Source organism: Phalangium opilio, unplaced genomic scaffold, assembly GCF_054372755.1.
Source record: "Phalangium opilio isolate 3A_F unplaced genomic scaffold, DU_Popi_V2 ptg000013l_1, whole genome shotgun sequence".
NCBI classification, from domain to species: Eukaryota; Metazoa; Arthropoda; class Arachnida; order Opiliones; family Phalangiidae; genus Phalangium; species Phalangium opilio.
The window spans coordinates 12,430,871-12,452,779 of NW_028324148.1; the positions used below are offsets into that span (position 1 = coordinate 12,430,871).

At 37.4% G+C, this 21,909-nt stretch overlaps 3 protein-coding genes and 1 long non-coding RNA gene across 4 annotated transcripts; all 4 read right to left on the reverse strand.

Annotated features, from left to right (window-relative positions):
* Positions 1-5,768: 5,768 nt before the first annotated feature.
* LOC149709206 (uncharacterized) lies at positions 5,769-6,555 on the reverse strand. The gene is made up of 2 exons (XR_016381325.1): positions 6,261-6,555; positions 5,769-6,039 (listed from the first exon to the last, which is right to left on the reverse strand). It is a non-coding gene; the product is annotated as an uncharacterized LOC149709206 (long non-coding RNA).
* Positions 6,556-7,985: 1,430 nt separating this feature from the next.
* LOC149709207 (uncharacterized) lies at positions 7,986-9,540 on the reverse strand. Its single transcript, XM_089864589.1, has 2 exons — positions 8,767-9,540; positions 7,986-8,414 (listed from the first exon to the last, which is right to left on the reverse strand). Exons 1-2 carry the CDS (start codon positions 8,895-8,897, stop codon positions 8,159-8,161), a joined length of 387 nt encoding a protein of 128 aa, XP_089720715.1. The 5' UTR covers positions 8,898-9,540; the 3' UTR covers positions 7,986-8,158.
* Positions 9,541-9,544: 4 nt separating this feature from the next.
* On the reverse strand, positions 9,545-12,585 carry LOC149709208 (putative glutamate receptor). The gene is made up of 5 exons (XM_089863929.1): positions 12,575-12,585; positions 12,419-12,509; positions 10,356-10,520; positions 10,022-10,130; positions 9,545-9,926 (listed from the first exon to the last, which is right to left on the reverse strand). Exons 1-5 carry the CDS (start codon positions 12,583-12,585, stop codon positions 9,688-9,690), a joined length of 615 nt encoding a protein of 204 aa, XP_089720055.1. The 3' UTR covers positions 9,545-9,687.
* A 4,103-nt stretch (positions 12,586-16,688) lies between these two features.
* On the reverse strand, positions 16,689-21,102 carry LOC149709209 (uncharacterized). The gene is made up of 9 exons (XM_089864598.1): positions 20,438-21,102; positions 19,762-19,862; positions 19,593-19,693; positions 19,437-19,527; positions 18,710-18,874; positions 18,405-18,531; positions 18,084-18,316; positions 17,191-17,453; positions 16,689-16,962 (listed from the first exon to the last, which is right to left on the reverse strand). Exons 2-9 carry the CDS (start codon positions 19,804-19,806, stop codon positions 16,689-16,691), a joined length of 1,299 nt encoding a protein of 432 aa, XP_089720724.1. The 5' UTR covers positions 19,807-19,862; positions 20,438-21,102.
* Positions 21,103-21,909: the final 807 nt, after the last annotated feature.

Consider the following 21,909-nt stretch of genomic DNA (forward strand, 5'->3'; position numbering starts at 1 on the left):
GAACTAACCTTCTAAGACATTAAGCAGAAGCAAAGCTACATCGAAAAAAATATACTATTCTTTCTTTTTTGAGCTACCGCTATGAAAACAAGAGCTGACCTGCTTATCACGCTTGAGTTCTTTAATTGCCTGTCCCAATATTATACTCAATAATATTTCTCTGCTAATAAATAGAAATCAAGAGCCGGAACAAACTCTAAGTAACAAAACGCAAAAACCTCATTTTAGTTCAAAAGAACTTCTCGGAAAGGGAATAAGGCAGCGTTACTACGTGACCTTTTAACAGCAACTACTTTCTTAGAGTTAATTGTGGCGTTCTAAAAGCTTATAATACCTAATTCGCAAGAAAAAACACTAGGAATTAACATCGACGAATAGAAAATTCCAAACACAACGCAAAACTTCATTCTTCAGATCGAGATCTGCAAGGGCCGAATCTTTCAGGAACGATCCGAGCCCGACCCGGGATTTAGCATTTTTTAAAAATGTTCGAAACCCGGCCCAGGTCCGAGTATAATTACGAAATAGTTGTAGACCCGCCCGTTACATTTATTGACCAAATGGTAAAACAGGGAAATTTTAAATATCAAAAGTGAGTTCTTGTTAATGGGTTAGAAAACCACGGCGAAGTCTAGGTTAGGGAATATGTTTTGGCGTAATTCGTTGGGGTCTTTGAACAAGCTGTAAACAAAAATTGTATTTGACTCAGTCACCTGATTGATGAGCACAGTAAGCTCCTTTATCTAGCAGAAGTGTACGTTTAAAGGTAACTATAATTGTAAAGTAATAGCATAGGAGTGGATATTTTGAGCAATAACTATAAATAACGATGTTAGCTTCGTTCGAGTTAAAGAAAGATTTTGCTGTTACACTTTGAACTACTTTACATTACCAGCCTTCTTCTTCTACCTTTAAACGTACACTTCTGCTAGATAAAGCCTCATTGAGGTTCTTAGATTGGAGGGTATTGAAATTGTCTAAACAAGATGGGCACTCTGATATGTCTCCACATGTATGCCAATTTCCTTGTTTTAATGGGCACGTACCTCCGAAACTAAAGGTTTTGGACCCCAGGTTCTTTCACACTTTTTACTCAGTCTGACGAAGAACATACGCACACTTATCAGAAACACCATGTATATTCTTGATCCAAAATGAAATCATTGAATTAAACATAAGTCAATGAAGATAATAAGTACAGACATAAATTTTTAATTCATTTTAAATATTAACTTTTTTGTAGAATATGATTCCGTCCATTAGCAGGCTATCAAAGCTCGCATAGTGCTTTATTTTAAATAATTGTGTTATTACGCTTTATGGTAAATTAACGTAGATTTGGTTGACCGTTTGCGTAACATTAACGCTTCTTCAAGACGTGAAAAACGTTTTCCACGAAGAGCATGATGATGCCAAGTAGCCATCCACTTAATACAATCCAGAATACAAACTTAAGATCGTCGAATTCCAAGTAGCTGACCGCTTGTTGATTTTCATTTATTTTATCACGAAATTTCATGTCGTCAAGGTTCCATTTAACCATGTGACCAGAAGAGACCAATAATCCTAACCTATAATAAATTGAATATTAAATTGGCGTCTGTTATAAGAAGGTATGCAATTGGAACATTTCACACTCAAATAAAATTAAGCTTATTAGGTCCCCATAAACCCGCGTCACCTATAAGGTGCTTTTTGAAATCTACAATGCGACGCCACATAGTCACAGTAGACAACTAATAGTTCACTTTGAATGAGGTTTTATTTAGGAAATATGTTGTGTAGTGTCTCTAGCATTTTTAAGCGATAGTTCAATTAAAAATGTTTATTTCTGACTTATGGGCACCTTATGTTATAGCCGTTATTTCAATCATACCATTTATTCAAAAGGGATTTCTCATGGAATCCTTTGCGAACCACAATCGAAAATATTAGAATGAACAAATTATCGATCCCATAATGAAAATCATTGAGAGATATGTTATTATTATAGAAATGTTTTTGAACTAATATTCTGGGAAAGAGAAGAGCTAATTTCTCCTTTTGACATCGTTCCGCAAATAACCCAACTGTCGGAGGTGGTTGAAAGCCGGAATAAATAGAATCACCAAGTTTCTTAAAGGTCCCAGTTCTTGCTGACTAAATAGAACAACATTTTATTAATTAAGAAACCAAAGTTCCAAAGCTCATTGCCAGTTTCAAATCCTTTGCTTTTTCTATGGTATTAGTTAACGGTAATAGTTAGTATAGGGCGCTGTTGGTTAGCTGTGGCATAGGGGCTAGCCACCACCCCTCTATGCATTGTAAAGGCGTTAGATAAGTGGCAATAAGTCGCAAGATGACTTGGCCCAATTAGCTAGCTAGCTTTTAGTTTTCTAAAACCTTGCCTTCAACAAACTTAATTTTCATGTTAATCTGCTTCCAATGGTATCTATTGGTTTTGAGACTGAAACAATGTTTTATTAAATGCTCACTTCTAATCATTTAATAGTACACTACTGCTAGATAAAGGTTCAACAACGTTCTTAAATTAAAGGGAAGCAAAGTGGTCCAATATTCTTAAACAAAATGGGTAAGTTGATATGTTTTTCTTGTTATAGGGGCCAATCTATGTTTGGGAGCCCAGATTCCCATATCTATTATCTAAATGTTGAAGACCCCCATGTTCTTGGACACACTTCACACACTTTGACCCTAACAACACACCCTTTAATTTATGGTAGACCTATCAATAACACTATAAATGTATATAATATAAATGCGAAGTTTCTTTGTAAAATCTTGCCTTCAACAATTTTAGTGGAAGAGACCCTTGCGTTGCCGTAACTACATAATTTTCACGTAATACTGCATCCAACATATCTTGAACGGTGTCTATTGGTTTTGAGACTGGAGCGATGCTGGCCGTCGAAGTAATCATGCATTCGTAGAGTTTGGCAATCACGCCACATACCATAATGATAAGAATGAAAATCATTCTGGTCAAGTTCGACGTTTCCATCATATTCATAGGAATGTCTGAATTTGAGAATTTGATTGGACAATTTTTTTGAAATATCACAATACATTCTGTGAAATCATTTTGAAAGTTACCTTGACGTAGGGTTACTGCTATAATAGTATTCAACTGGGCAGCCTTAGGGTCCAACAATTTGAAACTCCTCAATAATTTTACGAAAATGTAAGTAAATACAAGCAATCCTAAAAAAGTAATCCAAACCTGCCAAGAAAGGTTTACAATATGAAAATCTGGCTTTTCTGACATATACTTAGTTTGGACAGCATTGCTTAGTTTTGAAAAAGAATACTTTTTAAAACGTCATAAATCTAAGCTAACTAATTATTAAGTTTAATAGGAAATGGAATTATTGTTTATTTCATCTCACATGATCACTTAATGGGTCGAGAATAAAAAATGCATTAGCCAATTTATGAGAATCCGGTGCTTTGGTAACGATAATCAAGTCATCATGAGTGTAAGGATAAGAAAAGTCCACAAATCGAGCCCGAGATGGCGAAATAGCCACTGATGAAATACCCAAATCACATTCCTGGAAAATATTAAAACCTTCCAGTAATCAAGGAAAATCGCAACGTGAACTATTTAGATTCTTCTTATTAAATTCGATCATTTGAAAATGCGCAATTGGGGATTGCACTTAATGGAATCTTCGCTTACTGCCCTCATGCAAATGGTTATTCCCTACAATATTATTTAGTAATTCGTACATTACGAGCGACCATTCCTACAAGTCCATTGCATTTCCCGTGATCGTCGCAATTGCCCCACCTTCCTTCCGTCGGTGTTGCTATCGTGTAACTGCAGAGATGAATTTTAAAGGATTTATAAACAGACTTCATTCGTAAAAAAATAAGGTTCATTACTCGAATTTCATCTTTGTTGCTAAAACCTTCAACATTTCGAAATCGGAGCCATGGTATTGCAATTTATTATTTCCATCGCTTATGAAACGAAATGAATGATGCTTCGCAAAAGGTGTGGAACAATAAGATTTCAAACTCGCAACACGAGCAAAGAAATAGCTACTCACGTTCACGGCGCCAATAACTAGAGACAAATTACGGTAAAAGTTCATTTTCAGCTGTAATTTGGAAGGAGTGAAAAACTTTCAGGTCACAGTTTAAGAATTCGCATAATCTTTAACGTTTAAAATTGAACCTTTGTGCAGGTGAAACCCTTTAAAAACGATTTTAAGTTAAGATACCGGATTTGTAAGAATGAGCCAACGAAAGTACGTGGAAAGGTTCCAATGGAGTTATTCTGTAGATAAAGTAGGCTCACATATTGAACTGTATAAAGGAAAGGCCAACTTAAAGCCTGTGCAATTTGCACGATATAAATTATTGGTTGTGTTAATTGGAATATCTTTAGACCGAGGAGTGTCAATGGTCCTTATTTGGGGGGGGGGAGAAATGAGGAACTGGCTATAGGTGGCGCTACTACGGGCTTAATTATAGCTCAACTTGTTCCAATGTTCGAAATAGAATCAGTTTTCGTACAAAAATCAAATTGTGCTTAGACCATTATCAAGGATATTCATTGATTTAAAAAGAGCTTAACGTTTGCACAAAGTAACCAAGCAGAAGTTTTACTCAACGCTGAAAAATTTATGAAGCCTAATAAATAATGAAGACTCACCTTTTATTATAATTTTGTCGTGTATTACCCCAGGACTTCTTCAGTGACAGCTCAAACAGCACTGAACAACTAAGAAAAATGCCATCATTATTTAGGTACGCTAAGAAATTCACATTACTTTATATTTCTTTGTCTCGAGTGCCACCATAAGTTTATAAGATATGTTCCATAAGCATAACACTTCCTATACTTCGTAATGCTAGAGACTTACTGAGAGCTAGTTCGAGAACGACGCCAGATTAGACAACACGCGGTTTTATAGTACATCTTCCTATTTAGTCTGTACTGAGCCTTTGACAGCGCCTCACCAAGTGTCTCTTTATGAGACATGACAAGCTCTCAGTAACTAGCGACAAACTTATGGATTATGTCTTATGAACTTTCGGTACCACGAAACGTTTTCTGACACGGAAAAAGGAGCTTACAACGACGGTTAACGAGCCAACTTTGAACAAAACCAAACTGTCGTTAACAGAAAACAAACAACTTTCTAAAAGATATAATGATCTTCTTAGGAATTGGAACAAGCCAGAGTTATAAAGTCACCATTTTTGCAACATTTCTATTCGTGATGTAATTAACTTTCGGCATACTAAGAGCCCATAGAAATAACGCTTGAGTTTTGCCAATGTGTTACTAATCGCCCCCTATTCGCAGTTTACAGTTTATTTCGCTACATTATCAGTGTCTCAATAATTAATTTGATAGTATTTATTCATCGCTTACCTATCCGGAATTTCTTGTATCAACTACTTATGGTCTGTGCCACTTATACACCAACCTGTACTGAATGAAATACAATTTTCGAAACACGTTTGCTCCGATTTGCGAATGCGGTGACAGACACAAATACGCTCAGTCCAGAACCTCTCCGTGACATAAGTAAAAACTGGCTTCGGAACTTCAATTTCAACTTTGTGGCAAAAGCTCTCAATAATTCGAAATCACTGCTTTGGTGTCGGAATTTCTATTTTTCATCGCTTATGAGACGGAACTAAGCATGCTACGAAATAAGTAAATATTAAATATTACCCCTTGCAATTTTATCGGAGAAATAGATGGCAACATCCATTTAAAGCTCCGAATTTTTACTCCTGCTGTGAATATCTTAAAGTCGAAACAGGGATAGATAGACTTTTTTAAGACGGAATGGGTAACAGGGTTATTCGGGTGCGCGTCCTAGTCCACGACCCCCTTACCCGTGACGGAGGGGTATGAAAGAAGAGGCGGGTCTTATTTTTGTTATGGCGTTGTATGTATATCCGGGTCAAATAAACGTCGTCTGCCCCTTCGTCTGCCAAGTTGGAATGGGCTCGGATTGTAATTTTTGAAATAACATTGTTTAAAAATGGAAGTTACACAAGACATAGGGCTTGCAACTGAAAAAAAAACGGGGAAGACCCAAGAAAATTAAAAGTGAGTTAGAATTGAGTAAAAGTCTTCATAGATATTACAGCACGAACAGGTTTTAACCAAACACTAAGCTCACAAAACTCCTGACCATTCACTAAGCCTTGGTTAACTTCATCAAATCCGTTTACAAAATCATGAGGATAGTAGAAATGATTGGCTTAAGAAAGAATTAGCGAACACTTTTCACCTTTACAGATGTACTCCAAATCCAAAACACCGGCACCAAATTCACTAACTACCTTCTTAATTGCTATTAAAAACAATTCCCGAATAATTACCGGACCCTCGCATTTAGACGGCTCCATTTTGAACCCCTGTGAAGACGCTTATCTGTACAACCATAGCCCACTCGATCCGCGCTCTATAGCTATAGCGCGAGCAACTTGCGTCGTGACGCGCGTGATCGAGTGGGCTATGGTACAACGCAAGAGGGGTCGTAGTCATGGCGACAGAGGTAAACAGGAATTACGTATTTTTGGCCCTCCCCGTCAGCAACGTCACCAATACGTAGTGTTTGTGAGCCAATAAGATAATTTAATTTTTTGGTTACGTGTTGAAGGAAGGGACTATATACTCGTCTATGAGTCGGACCAAAAATAAATAGGTGAAAGTGTCGGACTGCCATATTTTCCTGCCTTTGCCTTAGCTTGACATGCATTTCGAGACGCTCAAGCGCGCGAGAGGTGTTTAAAATGGTATCATCGAATCATATTTGTAGATGATGATGTCATTCTTCCCGAAAATAACGCTCGTACGCCACCAAACGGGAGAATTTGGTATAGGCGTATCTCAAGGAAGAATCACAACCTCGGACCTCCGCGCTCTGTTCTATTTTCTCTAGTGTTATTTTCGCGTTTGAACGAGGTTAAAGTTTGTTTAAAACGTTAGCACGCCAAAATTAAATTAAAAATGCCGTGGATATTCTTGAAATCATCATTTAATTAAAAAAACTCATCGTTGAAGTCCTTTAGAATTTTGTTTAAACTTAGGCCCTGGGTTGTCATTATAAGCTAAAACGTTTTAATATTAGCAAAATCACATCAATATTAGCAAACTAAATTAATACAATCATGTACATCATCAAATTAAATTGTGGCGATAAACTGCAGTGGCCACGGTTAGCCTCAGTCAAAAGCAGCTGAGCTAATGTAAAATAATACCGCACTATTTCTTCACGCGCAATATCACAAATTATCTTAGGTACGTGGTGAATAGGCGAGGGGGATGAAACAGATTTCGCGAGTTAGCATTCACCCCTCCAAATGCATGTCACAGACGAAGGAGAGAGTCCGACACTTTCCCCTATTTATTTTTGGTCGGACTGAAGTTAAGGCCAAACATTGTTTATTCCGTCTTAAAAAAGTCTATCTATCCCTGGTCGAAATATATAGAATTGAGTATCGTGAGTTTAGCGAAACTGAAATTATCTAAATACACTTTTCGGTTTTGACTTCAAAGCGCTGAGTAAGAGCCAGTAAAAGCTTTGTAAAAGGTTTCAGAGCGATTTTTATTGTAAAATATTTTAAAAGTAGTTTTATGGGTTTAACCTACATCTCTTCGAAGAAAATCAACAAATGAAGGCACGTTCGCCTTTTATAGCTTTTAACCAACATTATCAAAAGCTTTTGACAAAGCAGTACCGTTCCTTCGCGGATGAAACCACTAAAGAATTGATCGGTTATTGTTGATTTTTCATATTGTTGTTTTATTATTTGAATCATTGTTGAAACGAAGAGATGCAAATTACTTTTCCCCTGTCACTAGACCTATCCATATAAAATTGTTAATATTATTAGAACATCCCATGAAAATCTATTACAGATTTGTGAATAACAAAAAATCTTTAATTAGAGAACAGTTATGTAATGTTAAGTCAATGAAGATAATAACAACAGACATAAATCGCCTTTTACGTTGATTTAAAACATTGTCTTTTGTGAATATGCTACCATCTATTAGAAAAGGTGACGAAATGCTTGATTTGCAATAATTATTTCTAAACTTTGTGCCATTGTGCTTAATTCAAAATAGAGACTTAGGTTATCAATTCCAAATAACACAGTTTCATTTGAGTACTACAAAGTATTATTCGGTTGATCCGTGCTGGTTTGAAATACGTCTAAACGTCTTGTAACGCTTAACCATTACATGAAAGACGGTTTCCATGAAGACCAAAATGACACCAAGTAGCCATCCAATTAACACAATCCAGAATAGAAGCTTAAGATCGTCGAATCCCAAGTAACTGGCCATTAGTTGATTATCGTTTGTTTTATCATGAGTTTTCATGTCGTCCTGTTCCCACTTTTCGACGTGACCAGAAGAGGCCAATAATCCCAACCTAAAATGATGAGAGAATTAAATTAGCCCATTTTAAAAGAAGGGGAGTAAATTTCAATATTTTAAAGTAAATCAAATTATATTTTTAAGATAAAATCTATCACGTAATGTTTCCGCAAGTCCGCGTTACGCCGTTTGCTAAAAGCACATAAACATTTGCAGAAAGTGTTTCAAATTTTATTACGCGCACGTTGTTCAAACGAAGTGCAAATAGTTGGCACTGCAACTCGGTTTTTATCGTCTCAAAATTTTTGGTTGTACATTTTTTACGGAATATTTCTGACAATTGAGAAATTTTAATTTTTGGCTTGTGGGCACCTCACGTAATAGGCTTGGACCAATAGGAATCGTACCACATATTCAAAGTAGATTTTACGTTGAAACCTTTGCGAACCGCGATCGACGATTGAGTAATGAAAAAACTTTCGATTCCAAAATGAAAGGTTTCGGAAGATACGTTTTTATAAGAGATCGTTTTTCGCATTGCATTTCTGAGAGAGATGATGGCCAACTTCTCATTTTTACATCGTTCGGCAAATATTTCAATTGTTTCAGGAGGTTGAAAACCAGGATAGGTCGAATCAACAAGTTTCTTGAAGATCCCGGCGCTTACCGAGTTCTGAGCAAGAGAGAATAGAAGAGAGTAGAAAATTTTAATTTTAGTCGGGCTTACGTCCGCATTTGAGGGTTAAACGAACAAGTTTTTGAATAAAAGAGCAGTAGCGTTGAATTTCTACCACTTCAAGACTTTGATGGTTTTATACACCTTATAAATTCTCTAATAACCGTGGCTGCCCTAATAGAGGGGTTCTCTCCCCTCTTCTGTGGTGCCTGTTGATGATGACCTGTTGGAACGGTTTGGGGAGAGGGACTTGGTCACTGGAGGTTTCCTGCAACTGTCACTGCCCTGATGAGAACTATTATGATTGTTTTTGAGTACTAGTGCAGCGAGGTTAACTTTGCCATCATTTCCAACAAACTGTCCTCATAACCTTTACTGGGAAGAGAACTAGCGACTTCTTCAACGATATCACTTTCTTTGGACAGGGCTGTCGGGAAGGGGGAATTCGGTCAGTTTTCCGGGGCCCGGGACGTGTTGACTGTTATTAGGTGTTTGGGGCGTTGACTTGATGAATTTTTCCGTGGCCCACATTCTCCCTCAACAGCCCAGTTTGAAAAGATAAAAAATATAAATACGAAGCAGAAGACTAATAGACAGCTGTTAGTGCGGTTATTACAGAACAGCTTCGAATCCTAAGCTTCTGTTTCTGTGACTAGGGTTTGTTCAAAAATCTTGCCTTTAGGAGCTTTATCGGGGATATCATGTATTTCTCATATAGAATTGCGTTCACGAAATCTTGAACGGTGTCTATTGGCTTTGTGACTGGTGCAATACTTGTCGTCGAAGTAATCATGCATTCGTAGAGTTTGACAATCAGGCCAAAGATGATAATGATACGAATTAATATCAATCTGGTCAAGTTCGACATTTCAAAATCATTCAAAGGAATATCTGAAATAAGGAAAATCATTTCATGAATGTTTTTATAATTGTCACTCATTTCACATTTGTATTGATTGTACGAAATCCGATTAATAGTTAGATACCTTGGCGGAGTGTTATTGCCAGAACCGTCTTAAACTGAAGAACCTTTGGGGGCAAAAATTTACCGACAAAATATGAGAATGCAAAAAGTCCAACACAAACCATCCAAACCTGCCAAGAAAATGTTTACAGTATGAGGGGATCTTTTTTCTCTCATATACTTAGTTTGGTCCCGACATGGATTAACTAACGGTCAGTTTTGCCATGGAATACTTGGTACGACTTAGCTTTGACAAAGAATACTTGGTACACGGTACAAATTAGGTATGCCGTCATCAAAGCTAATCGATTTTGAAACAAATTTGAAATTAGAATTCTGGTTTGAATTTAACTCACATGGTCAGTTAAAGGGTCGACAATAAAAAATGTGTTAGCCATTTCATGAAAATCCGGTTCTTTGGTTATGAATGTCATATCATCCTGAGAGTAAGGATAAGAAAAGTCCATGTATCGAGCGCGAGATGGCGTGACAATCAAATCTGAAATTGCAAGATCACATTCCTGGAAAATGTTAGAAAGATTCATGTAGTTAAGACTGCAAATCGCAAAGCGTTTCTGGTAATGAACAACAAGCGCGCGAATATAATTCTTGTGCGTTTTTGCACCCCAGGTTACCACGTTCCCAGTTTTCAAATCATATCAAATGTGTTCGCCATGTACAGTCCGCTAGCACAGTTTCCAGAAATTATGAAAATTTAATTTTACTACGTTAGCTAGTCCACTTGAATCTAATCCACAATTTTACTGCCCACTATTTCTTCATCTGTCTAGTCTGTCGTCTATTCTACATAGAGATCAATCTGTGTTTATTGGCTTTCCCCCTCCCGCTCCGTCGGGTGGTCGCCCCGGTGGAGCAGAGCAAAAGACCTTGTTGTGGCAGAGGGGGCCCGAGTTCGGTGTGCCGGTTAGGATGGTTCCTTGGGTTCGCCCTTGGTTCGGACCTTTCCCTGCCCCGTTCCGCGAACGTTTTGCTCGGCCGCCTCGCCCCCGTCTAGGTGTTGCTATGGCTCATCCCCAGCTATTGGAAACCCTCTGGGGGGCGCGGATACATTCTTGGATCGTTTGGAACTGCTGTGCTCGGAGGGACCTCACCCTTCCCCTTCTTCTGCTGCCTTAGTCCTTCCCTGTCACCGACCTCCTCCTGGCTGGGCTCGCTGCCGACGGTGTAGCGCTCTCGTCACCCGTTCAATGGGCGTTAGTCGCGTCCGCTGGCCGGGCCCGTGTGCCTTGACTGTGGTTCCGCAGGTACCATTGGGAACAATGATGAGAGACAATTGGGGGCGCTGATGAGGTCCGCCAGCTAGGTGCAGCGCCTAATCAAATGTTCTCTGAATGTCCTTTGTCTTTGTCTATACCACATAGACATCAATTCTAACTGTTCTTCCAAGTTCGTCTGTTACTATCTGTCTCATTGGTGTCTACTCCTCTATTATCTTTCATGTGAAAATACACGGGACGATCGACCAAAGTAACGATAAACGTCTGCCCTCCTAATGACCGGACTTCCCTTAAAGCTTCACGCTATTTCGCTTTTCTTACCACTTATTGGGAATCGGCAATTGGAAAATGTTAGGAATATGCACTTGCGACCATTTGCCACTTCAAGCTAGAAATGGCTACTGCCTGCAATGTTTATATGTAATACCAGAAGTAATATAAGAAACCTCCCTACGGGAGGGAAGTATACAAGACGCCATAGGCATAACGTTAAAACACGCGAGACATCCTCGAACCGCCAAATACCATATTCAGACACTATTGCTCATGGACAAGGTACGGTAGATCTTAGTCCTTTGATATGGTCGTTGGAAAAAGCGCTTCAAACTCGAGTAGTCTGCTTAGCCGTCTGTCGTAAAGAAATAGAAGATTCCTGATTTTGTTAATAAATATTCACATACGATTATTTCGAAACGAAAATCTAGTTTGTTGTGAAGCCAAGAAGATGAAAATTATGAATACAAGAATCCAATTTCGAGAATGATAATAACACCATTTTAAAATCTATCTATGTATAGTGTTAGTCATATACCTTGGCAAGGTAAGGGTTTTATTCAAATTTCATGCAAAGACCTATGAAAATCCTATAATCGAGTCACTGCCTGTTTATTAATGATTGATTATCATCAAAATCTAAAAATACTGCATGAATTATTTCATTGGAAATGTTTAAAATTACAATGCATCTGTGAAATTGACATAACTTAAGCAGCCGACGCAATCGCGAGATCAGATAATGTATTCCTACGCTTTACGCGGCCCGGGCCGATTTTTTAAACTTTGTTTACTGCCGTATAAGTGCGCGGGGACATTCGCGGTACGAGGATGTATCGGGAAATATTCGCCTTTGTATACTTTCCTCCCGAAGGGAGGTTTCTTATATTACTTTTGGTAATACGTACATTTCTGGCGACCATTCCTACAATCCCATCGCATTTTCCATAACTGTCGCAATTGCCAAACGTTCCATTTGTTGGTGTTACTAACGTGTAACTGTAGAGAAGAATAGAAAATAATTTATAAAGACACTTCATTCGTTCAACAATAAGGTTCATTACTCGAATTTCATTTTTGTTGCTATGGTGTTCAATATTTGGAAATCGCATCCTTGGTATTTAACTTTATTTCCCACATCGCTTATAAAACGAAATGTATAGTGCTACGAAACACGTATGTGAAAAATATTAATATTTCCAGTTGCAAAGATAGCTAGGAAATAGCTACTCACGTTTAAGACAGCAACAGCTAGTGACCAATTTCGGTAAACATCCATTGAAAGATGGTAAAACACTTGAGTTTTTTCCCTGCGTTTATTCCGAAGTTTCTATTGATAGAAAATTATTCGGGTTCTTAGAATACTCATGACTTAAAGTGTGAGAAAGTCCGCATAGTACTTTTGTAGATAAATTATAATCCGCGCCCTTTCAAATCAACAATAATGAAAAATGACACAACTTCTCCCTATTCAATCCAAGTGTGTTCGTTAATATGTGCATAGTATACATTCGCAATGCAATGTTAAGGACAAATCTTAATCCTCTCCCTTTCATATCACCAATCCCTCTTATGACCCTCTCTTTAAAGAGACGAACAAATACTACAACAACACAACATCATCTTCAGACCAAGTGAAACCAGGAGCAGATGACAAAGGAGTCTCGGACGCTAGCTTCCACAATATAGAGGGCAATGGCACCCGCGTACGTCACAGCTGTAGCGGTATCGTTTGCCCTAGAGGCGCTATCAGACATTATAGCAGACAATGTTTTTGGTGGACTATATCTGGCACCAAAGTCTGCTGGGAATTTTTTTTTGTAATAACGGACTAACGGTGGCTACTGAGGTTCGTCTTATCCGATCGCGACATAAATATACACAATATAATTACTTTATTCAAACAGCTGTAACCGTTGGTATTAAGATAAAAGATAAGACTACATTTTGTGACTTCAACCTACTAAATAGTCAAATTAAGTCCAAACTAGCTGAGAAACCCAGGTAAGCCAATGCTTAATTAACAATCTGTGCCCACTGGAATGATTGGGTTTGGGTTTTCAAAAGATAAAAGCAAGTTTTTAAAAGATGCCGAAACACAATGTTATATGTGTTTTGGGGCCAAAATATTCCGTATTTCTTTTGAATTAATTGACTGCTACAAGAGGTTGGAAACGAAATCACTGTCTCTTACTTTTCGGGTTTTAAAAGATCGTGAGTGATTTCTTTCCCAACCTCTTGTAGCTATCATTTAATTCAAGAAGAAATTTAGAAAAAATGGCACTGAAACACATTTTAGTTTTTTAATAGTGTACATACGTTACTCGCTGGGTTTTTCATTATGAATTTTAGTCCCAAAAAAGATTAAAAAGCCGTTGAAATCCATTTTTTAACTCTAATACTCGCTAAGCCTAGGCTAATTATAAGCAGACGATACGCATTTTTAAAGAGAGGCTCCAGACGCGATTTCCCAGATCTCCTTTCGAGACTTTGCAGCCACGCTATTGGTTGGAAAATAAAGCTCAAATTTCCTACGAGTGGTGGCACTGGCATAATGATTTTGGTTAATAACCGTGACGTTCGCGGATCCCATTGCCCTCTACCAGAAGTAAATAGGGGGAAGTACGTTTCTCCAGCTTTAGCTAGTGTAAGGCGTCCCTTTATTGTAAAATCACGCTTTGCGGCCCAAAATTTGAATTCGTCCAATGAGAGTGAGGCAACTTATCCAGGGAAATTTTCTATCATGCGCCACCACTCGGTCATAAAGTTCACTATTCAGGCTAGTTGTGTTGTTAAGCTTAGGCAGAGGCTTAAGTTCATTTTAAAATTTTACGCATCTGATCATTCTGATTCTAATCACATCTAAATTAATATAACCAGTAAATATTTAGTTTTATTATTCTATTCTTTTATTTAGAAAACATTCAGTTATTATTAAAAATGTACTAAAACAGGGTATCAGGCCGAATAAAATTTTACGCTGTTACTAGGGCCAGGCAGTCGACTCCGTACTCCCGGTCCCGGTCCGTAGCTTGCCGGGCCGACTACAGAGCGAAGGTACGGAGCCGACTTGACTCAGGAGCAGAGGAAAAGAAAATAGTTTCGGGGAAATGTATTCATCCGCGAGTTCCCGCCAAAAACGCGGTTGCGGAAAGGCGCGAAAAATACCATAACTCGACGCCTCTCGAAACCCCCTTTGATACGTACTTCCCCCTATTTACTTCTGCCTCTACATTATGGAAGCTGGCGTCCGAGACTCCTTTGTCATCTGCTCCTGGTGAAACTTATAGCCCATCGCTATACCACTATACTGCGGTGACTCAAAATCCCAAATTCTAAACTGATAAACTATTTCCTTAATTAACAATTCTCATAGATAAAAAACAAGTATAATATTTTGGTCGATAATAGGATAAGACAGTTTAAATAATCTTACCTGACCTGACATAACCGTATTGGGGTTCAAATAACATAACCAAACCTTACTTGACCTAATTTTATTGGTGTTCAAAAAGTCAAACTTAATTAACTTTACCTGACCTAATACAAATGTGGCTAGAATAATCAAATTTTGCTTGAACTAACTAACCTTATAATAAATTTATAAATGGTTAAAGAATCGTTACTTGATGGTTACATCTAATTTAACGTCCAAATTTGTGTAATGTTCCTCTTTGATACGCATTCAGTGTTAAAGAAATATTGTCATGCAATAAATAGTGAAATTTAAAGAACTAACCTTCTATGACATTCAGCACAAGCAGAGCTGTGACGAATAAAATATACTATTCTTTCTTTCTTCAGCTATGCCATGAAAAAGTTAAATTGGCCAAAACTTTCGAATCGATAAGAAAACTGGCACGTCCTATACTTCGTAATGCTAGAGGCTTACTGAGAGCCAGGTTCGAGAACGAATTGATAACTGACTGCACTCAGTTTGGCAATATACTTCCTATTTAGTCTGTACTGAGTCCATGACAACGCCTCATCAAGAGTCGCTTTACGCGAATTTATGACATTTCACCTCCCTCACTTTATTAGAAGCCCTAGGTAACCAGTGACAAACTTATGAGACATATCCTATGAACTAATTATGGAAACACGAATCGGATTCTGACACGGAATAAGGAGTATCTAACAAAAGTAATCGAGTCAGGTTTACACATAAACCAAACTATCGTTACCAGAACACAGACAGTTTTCGTAAAGTTTCAATGAACTTGACAGAAATTGGAACAAGCCAGAGTTATAAAGTTATAATGAACTAATGGAAACACGATCACGAATCGTTTTCTGGCACGGAATAAGGAACGTCTAACGAAAGTTAACGAGTCAAGTCTATACATAATCCAAACTATCGTTACTCGAACACAGACTACTTTCGTAAAGTTATAACGAACTTAACAGAAATTGGAACAATCCATAGTTATAAAGTTATCATGTACTAATGGAAACACGAATCGTTTTCTGACACGGAATAAGGAAAGTCTAGCCAAAATTAACGAGTCAAGTTTATTAGTAAACCAAACTATCGTTACCACAACGCAGACAATTTTTAAAAAGTTATAATGAACTTCTCAGAAATTGGAACAATACAGAGTTTACTTATAAAGTTATCATGTAGTAATTAACTATGGGTTTTCTAGGAGCTCCTTGAAATATGGACATCATGTTAAGTGTATACACTAAAGTGAAGCCTTTCACGGCGGTAATGTCTCATATAATTTATTACCAGGTTGCTTGGAGACGAATTATAGGCTGCAGGGGGACAGACTAGTCCTTAATATACATCCTTTAGACGTGTTAACTTAAATAGTAGATCATAATTAATGGATAACCGACAAAGCTAGAATTTTTAATTCTCCAAGTGGCGTATGTGACCTTTTATTTTGAAGCACCTTCGCCTTCTACATACATATTAATAGGTTTTTGACAAAGCAGTTACGTGCCTGCCCGGATGAAAGCTTTAAAGAATTGGCCGGTTATTGCTGTTTATTTATAAAAACACTATGGCATACTTGTCTTACACGGTTGAGTTCCTTCCCATTCTAGATTACGATACATAGACTTTTATGTCTATACTCAGTGCAGGTCACTGTTATTGTTGGGAGACACTTAAAGGAAAAATTTGAACTATTCAACAAGCTTATCTGCCTTCAATTGAAGGAATTTCGATTCTTAATGATCCCACAAGATCCATCTAGCATTTTTCTGTTGATGAATCATGTTTTGAAATCTGCCACAACACTTCTTCGAAATATGAATGACGTTTTCCAGTAAGACGAAAATTATACCAAGAACCCATCCGCCTAATACACTCCAGAAGACAAACTTGAGATCGTCGAATCCCAAGTAACTGACCTCTTGTTGAGCTTTGTTTGTTTTATCATGGGTGTTCATATCGTTTAGATTCCATTTAGCGAAGTGACCAGATGACCTTAGTAATCCCAACCTAAAATAATGAGCAAATTAGATCATTTTAAAGGGCTGAAATTTTAAAGAAAAGCAAATTAAGTTGGTTATTAACAAAAAGCCTAAAAATTAAAGCGCAGAAAATATCTCTAAATATTTGAAAGTTAATCATTTGCTTTGAGTTAGAGAAATTTATGATCCTTGGAAAATGTCCCTTTCTTCACTTAAGGGCACTTTACATAATAGGCTTATGATTTTGAAATCATACCATTTATTTAAAATAGCTTTTTCTTGGAAACCTTTGCGAACCGCAATCGACCCTATAGTAATGAAAAAATTGTCCATTCCAAAATGTAACGCTTCTGAAGATATGTTTAAATTATAGAGATCCTTCCGCATTGAATTTCTGAGGTAGACTAGGGCTAATTTTTCCCTTTTACATCTTTCGAAAAAAATCGCAAATGTCTCAGGAGGTTGAAAACCAGGATACATAGAATCACCAAATTCCTTAAAGATCCCAGTACTTGCTGACTAAAGAGAACAAATTTCCGTAATGAAATATCTATCCACTATGATGCTGGGAAAGAGAAAATAGAGTAGAATACATTGAGCAAAATTTAATTCTAATCAGGTATTTTAACATCTAGAATCCCTGCCATAACTCTGCTTAGTACCTCATTTGATGATCATTTCAAGAAATCAGGCAACTGAAAATCAGGCCTAAAAATTTAGATTTGATAGTTGAATGGTTTGAAAATGTTCAGTAAAATGGCACAATAGTAGTTTAACTGGCTATAGCCTTCTAATAGAAAATGTCTGAATCTCGGAACCGTCATTTGCTCTACAGAAGATGCCATATGTGGAACCCTATATATAGTTGCATTGCAGGTACTAGTAATTTGCTCTGTTTAAATATTGAACGAGAGCAGTAGAATTCTAAAACACCAAAGGTGGAGTGACACTCGGCTCGTCGGCGGTGGAAGAATTTTACTATCTTTTATTTTCTCTTGCTATGGGTAAAATCGAAAGCGAAGTGTTGTTCTGATCAAAAGCGTGCATTCGCCCGTATGTTACAAAGCTCATCGGCAGCTGATTCTGCAGTAGAACTTCGTCGAATCCTAAGCTTCTTCTACTATGATTGCTGTTTGTTCAAAATCTTACCTTTAAGAGATTTAGGGGGAGAGATTGTTGCTCCGCTGTTACCACATAATTTTCACGTAAAATTGCGTCTAACATATCTTGAACGGTGTCTATTGGTTTTGAGAGTGGAGTGATGCTGGTCGTCGAAGTAATCATGCATTCGTAGAGTTTGGCAATCACGCCACAGACGATAATGATGAGAATTAAAATCAATCTGGTCAAGTTCGTCATATCAATATTATTCAAAGGAATATCTGAATTAGAGAAAACGTTTGATGAATGTTTTTGTAATTGGCACACATTGCATTTCTATTCATTGTGCAAAAGCTGATTTCGATTTACCTTGCCGGAGTATTATTGCCAGAATCGTCTTCAACTGAGAAATCTTTGCGTCCAACCATTTGAAGCTCCTCAATAATTTAACAACAAAATACGAAAAAGTAAGAAATCCAACCAAAGTTATCCAAACCTGTCAAGAAAACGTTTACAGTATCATAAAGTCGTTTACTCTCATACTGATTTGCATAGCTTAGCTATGTGAATATGAAAACACGTTAAGACGAGGCTAAGGCTTCACAAATATTCTACCAAATCTAACCAATGGTTAAACAAAGGAGTAGTTGGAATTGTAGTTTATTACATCTTACATGGACACTTAAAGAGTCGATAATAAAAAATGCATTGGCCATTTTATGAGATCCTGGTGATTTTGTTATGAAAGTCATATCATCCTGAGTGTAAGGATAAGTGAAGTCCACAAATCGAGTTCGAGATGGTGAAAGAAGCACTGTTGAAATGCCGAGATCACATTCCTGGAAAAAATTCACGTGCTCAAGGAAAGTTGCGCTTCGCAAAACCGTTTCAGCCGTAAGGCCACGAAAATCATTCTGGATATTGATCGCCATCCTTGAAACCTACTGGCAATCGATTTTCAATTCTAACGTAAACTCTTTGATTTTTCGAACATTCTCCAACTTTGGGTGCGGCGCCCTATTCTTTTTTACCTCTCCGAGTGACATGTAGGATAATGTACATGATGCATGTTCTCTTTTTGTGCGGCTATAGGTAATTTACCTTTAGTATGGACAAACGTTAGCAACCATTCTGAATAACTAAGGTATAACGAGAGGATAGTGTTTACAGGTGAATTCATTATAACGCCTGAAGTTGCTTACCAATAAATAACAGTTAATTAAGTGAATAACTCGGAGAGGTAATATTTTGGTTCCCAACTTTTTCTTAATAGCTACTATACTCGTATTCAGGTTATCTTCCCCAGGATTTTTAACTTTGCTAGTTCATTTGCTTTAGCTTTCACTTTCCAAACCCAATTAAATTTCTCCAAAGTTGTTTAATTTAAAAATGACTACTTACATTTCGGGCTACCATTCCTACAAGTCCATTGCATTTACCATCATCGTCACAATCGCCCCACTTTCCATCTATCGGTGTTAAAATTGTGTAACTACGGAAAAACATAGATAACTACTGAAATATTCTGTTCATTAGTAAAACAATTAGTATAGTTACTCGAATTTCATCTTTGTTGCTAAAACTTTCAACATTTCGAAATCACTGCCATAGTATTGGAATTTATTTCCTTCATCTTTTTTGAAACGAAAGGAATCGTGCTACGAAACAATTATAGAAAAATATTAAACATTTAGACTTAAAACGATGGCAAAGAATAACTACTCACGTCTATGGCAGCAATAGACAGAGACCAATTTCGGTGAACATCCATTGCAAGAATTCTTCAGGGTTGAAATTCGAAAATTTAATATTTTGAATTTTGAGAAACTGAAATCCGATAGAGAAGCTTATAAGTTTTGGTTCCAAAAGCGTTGAAATGTTTCTGAGCGAGAAATGAATAATAAAATCAATACTTTCAGAGTGGTTTCATACATTTAACATGCTTTTCTACTCTCCTATAAAGCAAACGTCAACTGAAAGCCAAAAATCTCTTTCGCTACCTTATTTTGTTTTGCTCAACGTCCTAAAATTTAGGCTCTCGTACTACTTTTTTCGATTTCCGACTAATATAAACAGGAGTTCATACCGGAGTGATGAAATGAGCTCTAATAGTGGCGCGCATTTACCGACGCGTGACGTTTCCGCGATACCTTTACGCTCTCTAGTGGGAGAATCAAATACTACCATAGGAATGTGATTGAAAGCGTGAAAAGCGACACCTAGCGTTAGGGGCGGGGGTAGGCTCCGGAATAATAGGCCAATCATAGATCCTGTTACAAATTTGAAATTATATCGTCTGCTAAACAGCTGAGATCGGTATTGCAATGGAAGTAAAATTATTTACTGTAGTTAGTTTATTAAGTTTCATTTCACACCAAATCGCAATGTACTGGCCTACTTACCTTCGGTTGGAACTTTGACTAAGCTTTCTTCAAAGTTTTTAAATTTAATTCTGCCTCCAACGTTAACATTTTGTGCTTGGCTTGATTTGTAAACAACGCCAAGGCTTAACTCGGAAGGCGTACTAGGTTTAAAAGAAGTAACTTGAACGGTTTGAGTAGACTGACTTTTATACTTTACTGGATCTTCTCTTAGGTAAAAGTTGCACTGCGTTAACTTATTTAATTTAATCTTATCCCTAATTACGTACGCCATGCCGATAGTCCGATACCGACAACTTTAACCCTAACAGCTGATTTTCCACGGTATCCGAGCTCAGCTCCCACAAAACTATAGAATGCTAGCCTTTTTGCTAGGTAGACAGGCTTCTTTAGGGAAACCCAACAAGACAGAGAACGGGTGAAGATTTTTTTCTATTGCACTATGAAGCCAGTAATATATTAGTGTCGCCAGTCTATGTTAGTTAGTCTTTACAAAAACAAAATGTAAGAAGGCTTTCGATTGGTCAGAGCAGTTCATGTGATCAAAGCTTTTTTACCCAGAGTCCCTTGGAAGAAATGAGAGGCGAGGTTAGTAACCGGTAAGAGCTTCCCACCCCAAATTTGATTTTAGAGACGAGGAGAGAGGTTTTTGTGACGTCAGGCGTCTACAAATGCGAATTTCATAGCCCGCGTGTTATGTATTTCACTCCGGTATGAACTCCTGATATAAACAAATCGAAACAGGGAGGGTTTCGTAGAAACATCATAATCAATATGAGAACAATGCGTTTCATAAGAGAATAACGTTCAATTCTTTATTTGAAATTGATTTTATTGTTATTTTTTACATTTCCTCTAAGGATTTTTATTTAATTGTACCAGGATTTACCAAAGGTTCTTAGATAAAAACGAAAAGTATACTACATGAAGCTTGCTGGCGCCGTGTAATAAGAGAAACTCCATTTTACCTCTCAAAATATTATCGATTCCCCGTCTGCGCATGATTATCTTCTCGGCCGTAGCACAGGGAACATGTGTGAATAGACTCAATATAGTAAACGATGCTAGCGCTAGTTTAAAGTTTGAATCGCCAGCCATAGAGTACTATTTTTTTTTAAAAAACTTCTAACCTCTTTTCTGATTGGCTGGTTCTTGAAGAGGTTGAGAGTAGGATTGTTTGCTTCTCATTTTCATGACGATTACAGCCAAAGGCTTTGGAACATTGAACGAAGTATACTTTTCGATGGTTTCTATAAAATTTTGGTAGTGCTCATTACCATTTGACATTTGAAGGTGCGATAGACTAAACTGTAGATGCGATGCAGGTCAAATAGACGTTTTAAAATCGAAGCTTGAAATATAAAGAAAAATTCGCCTTCCACCTAAATTCTAAGAACTTTATACAACGTAGAACAGCACCTGCGCAGAAATCAGCACTAAATATTAGGCTCATCTTGGAATAATGTGCTTGAAAGGTTTTTGTGGAAAGAAAG

What these genes read in the sequence shown, in the direction of transcription:
- LOC149709208 (XM_089863929.1), bottom strand. An exon ending in TCGACCCTTTAACTGACCAT is followed by an intron (nt 10,131 to 10,355) that starts GTGAGTTAAATT and finishes TTTTCTTGGCAG; the next exon opens with GTTTGGATGGTTTGTGTTGG. An exon ending in GGCAATAACACTCCGCCAAG is followed by an intron (nt 9,927 to 10,021) that starts GTATCTAACTAT and finishes TCCTTATTTCAG; the next exon opens with ATATTCCTTTGAATGATTTT.
- LOC149709209 (XM_089864598.1), bottom strand. Translation starts at nt 19,806, where the DNA reads ATGGATGTTCACCGAAATTGGTCTCTGTCTATTGCTGCCATAGAC. An exon ending in TCGACTCTTTAAGTGTCCAT is followed by an intron (nt 18,532 to 18,709) that starts GTAAGATGTAAT and finishes TTTTCTTGACAG; the next exon opens with GTTTGGATAACTTTGGTTGG. An exon ending in GGCAATAATACTCCGGCAAG is followed by an intron (nt 18,317 to 18,404) that starts GTAAATCGAAAT and finishes TCTCTAATTCAG; the next exon opens with ATATTCCTTTGAATAATATT.
- LOC149709207 (XM_089864589.1), bottom strand. Translation starts at nt 8,897, where the DNA reads ATGCGAAAAACGATCTCTTATAAAAACGTATCTTCCGAAACCTTTCAT. An exon ending in AAATCTACTTTGAATATGTG is followed by an intron (nt 8,415 to 8,766) that starts GTACGATTCCTA and finishes TCATCATTTTAG; the next exon opens with GTTGGGATTATTGGCCTCTT.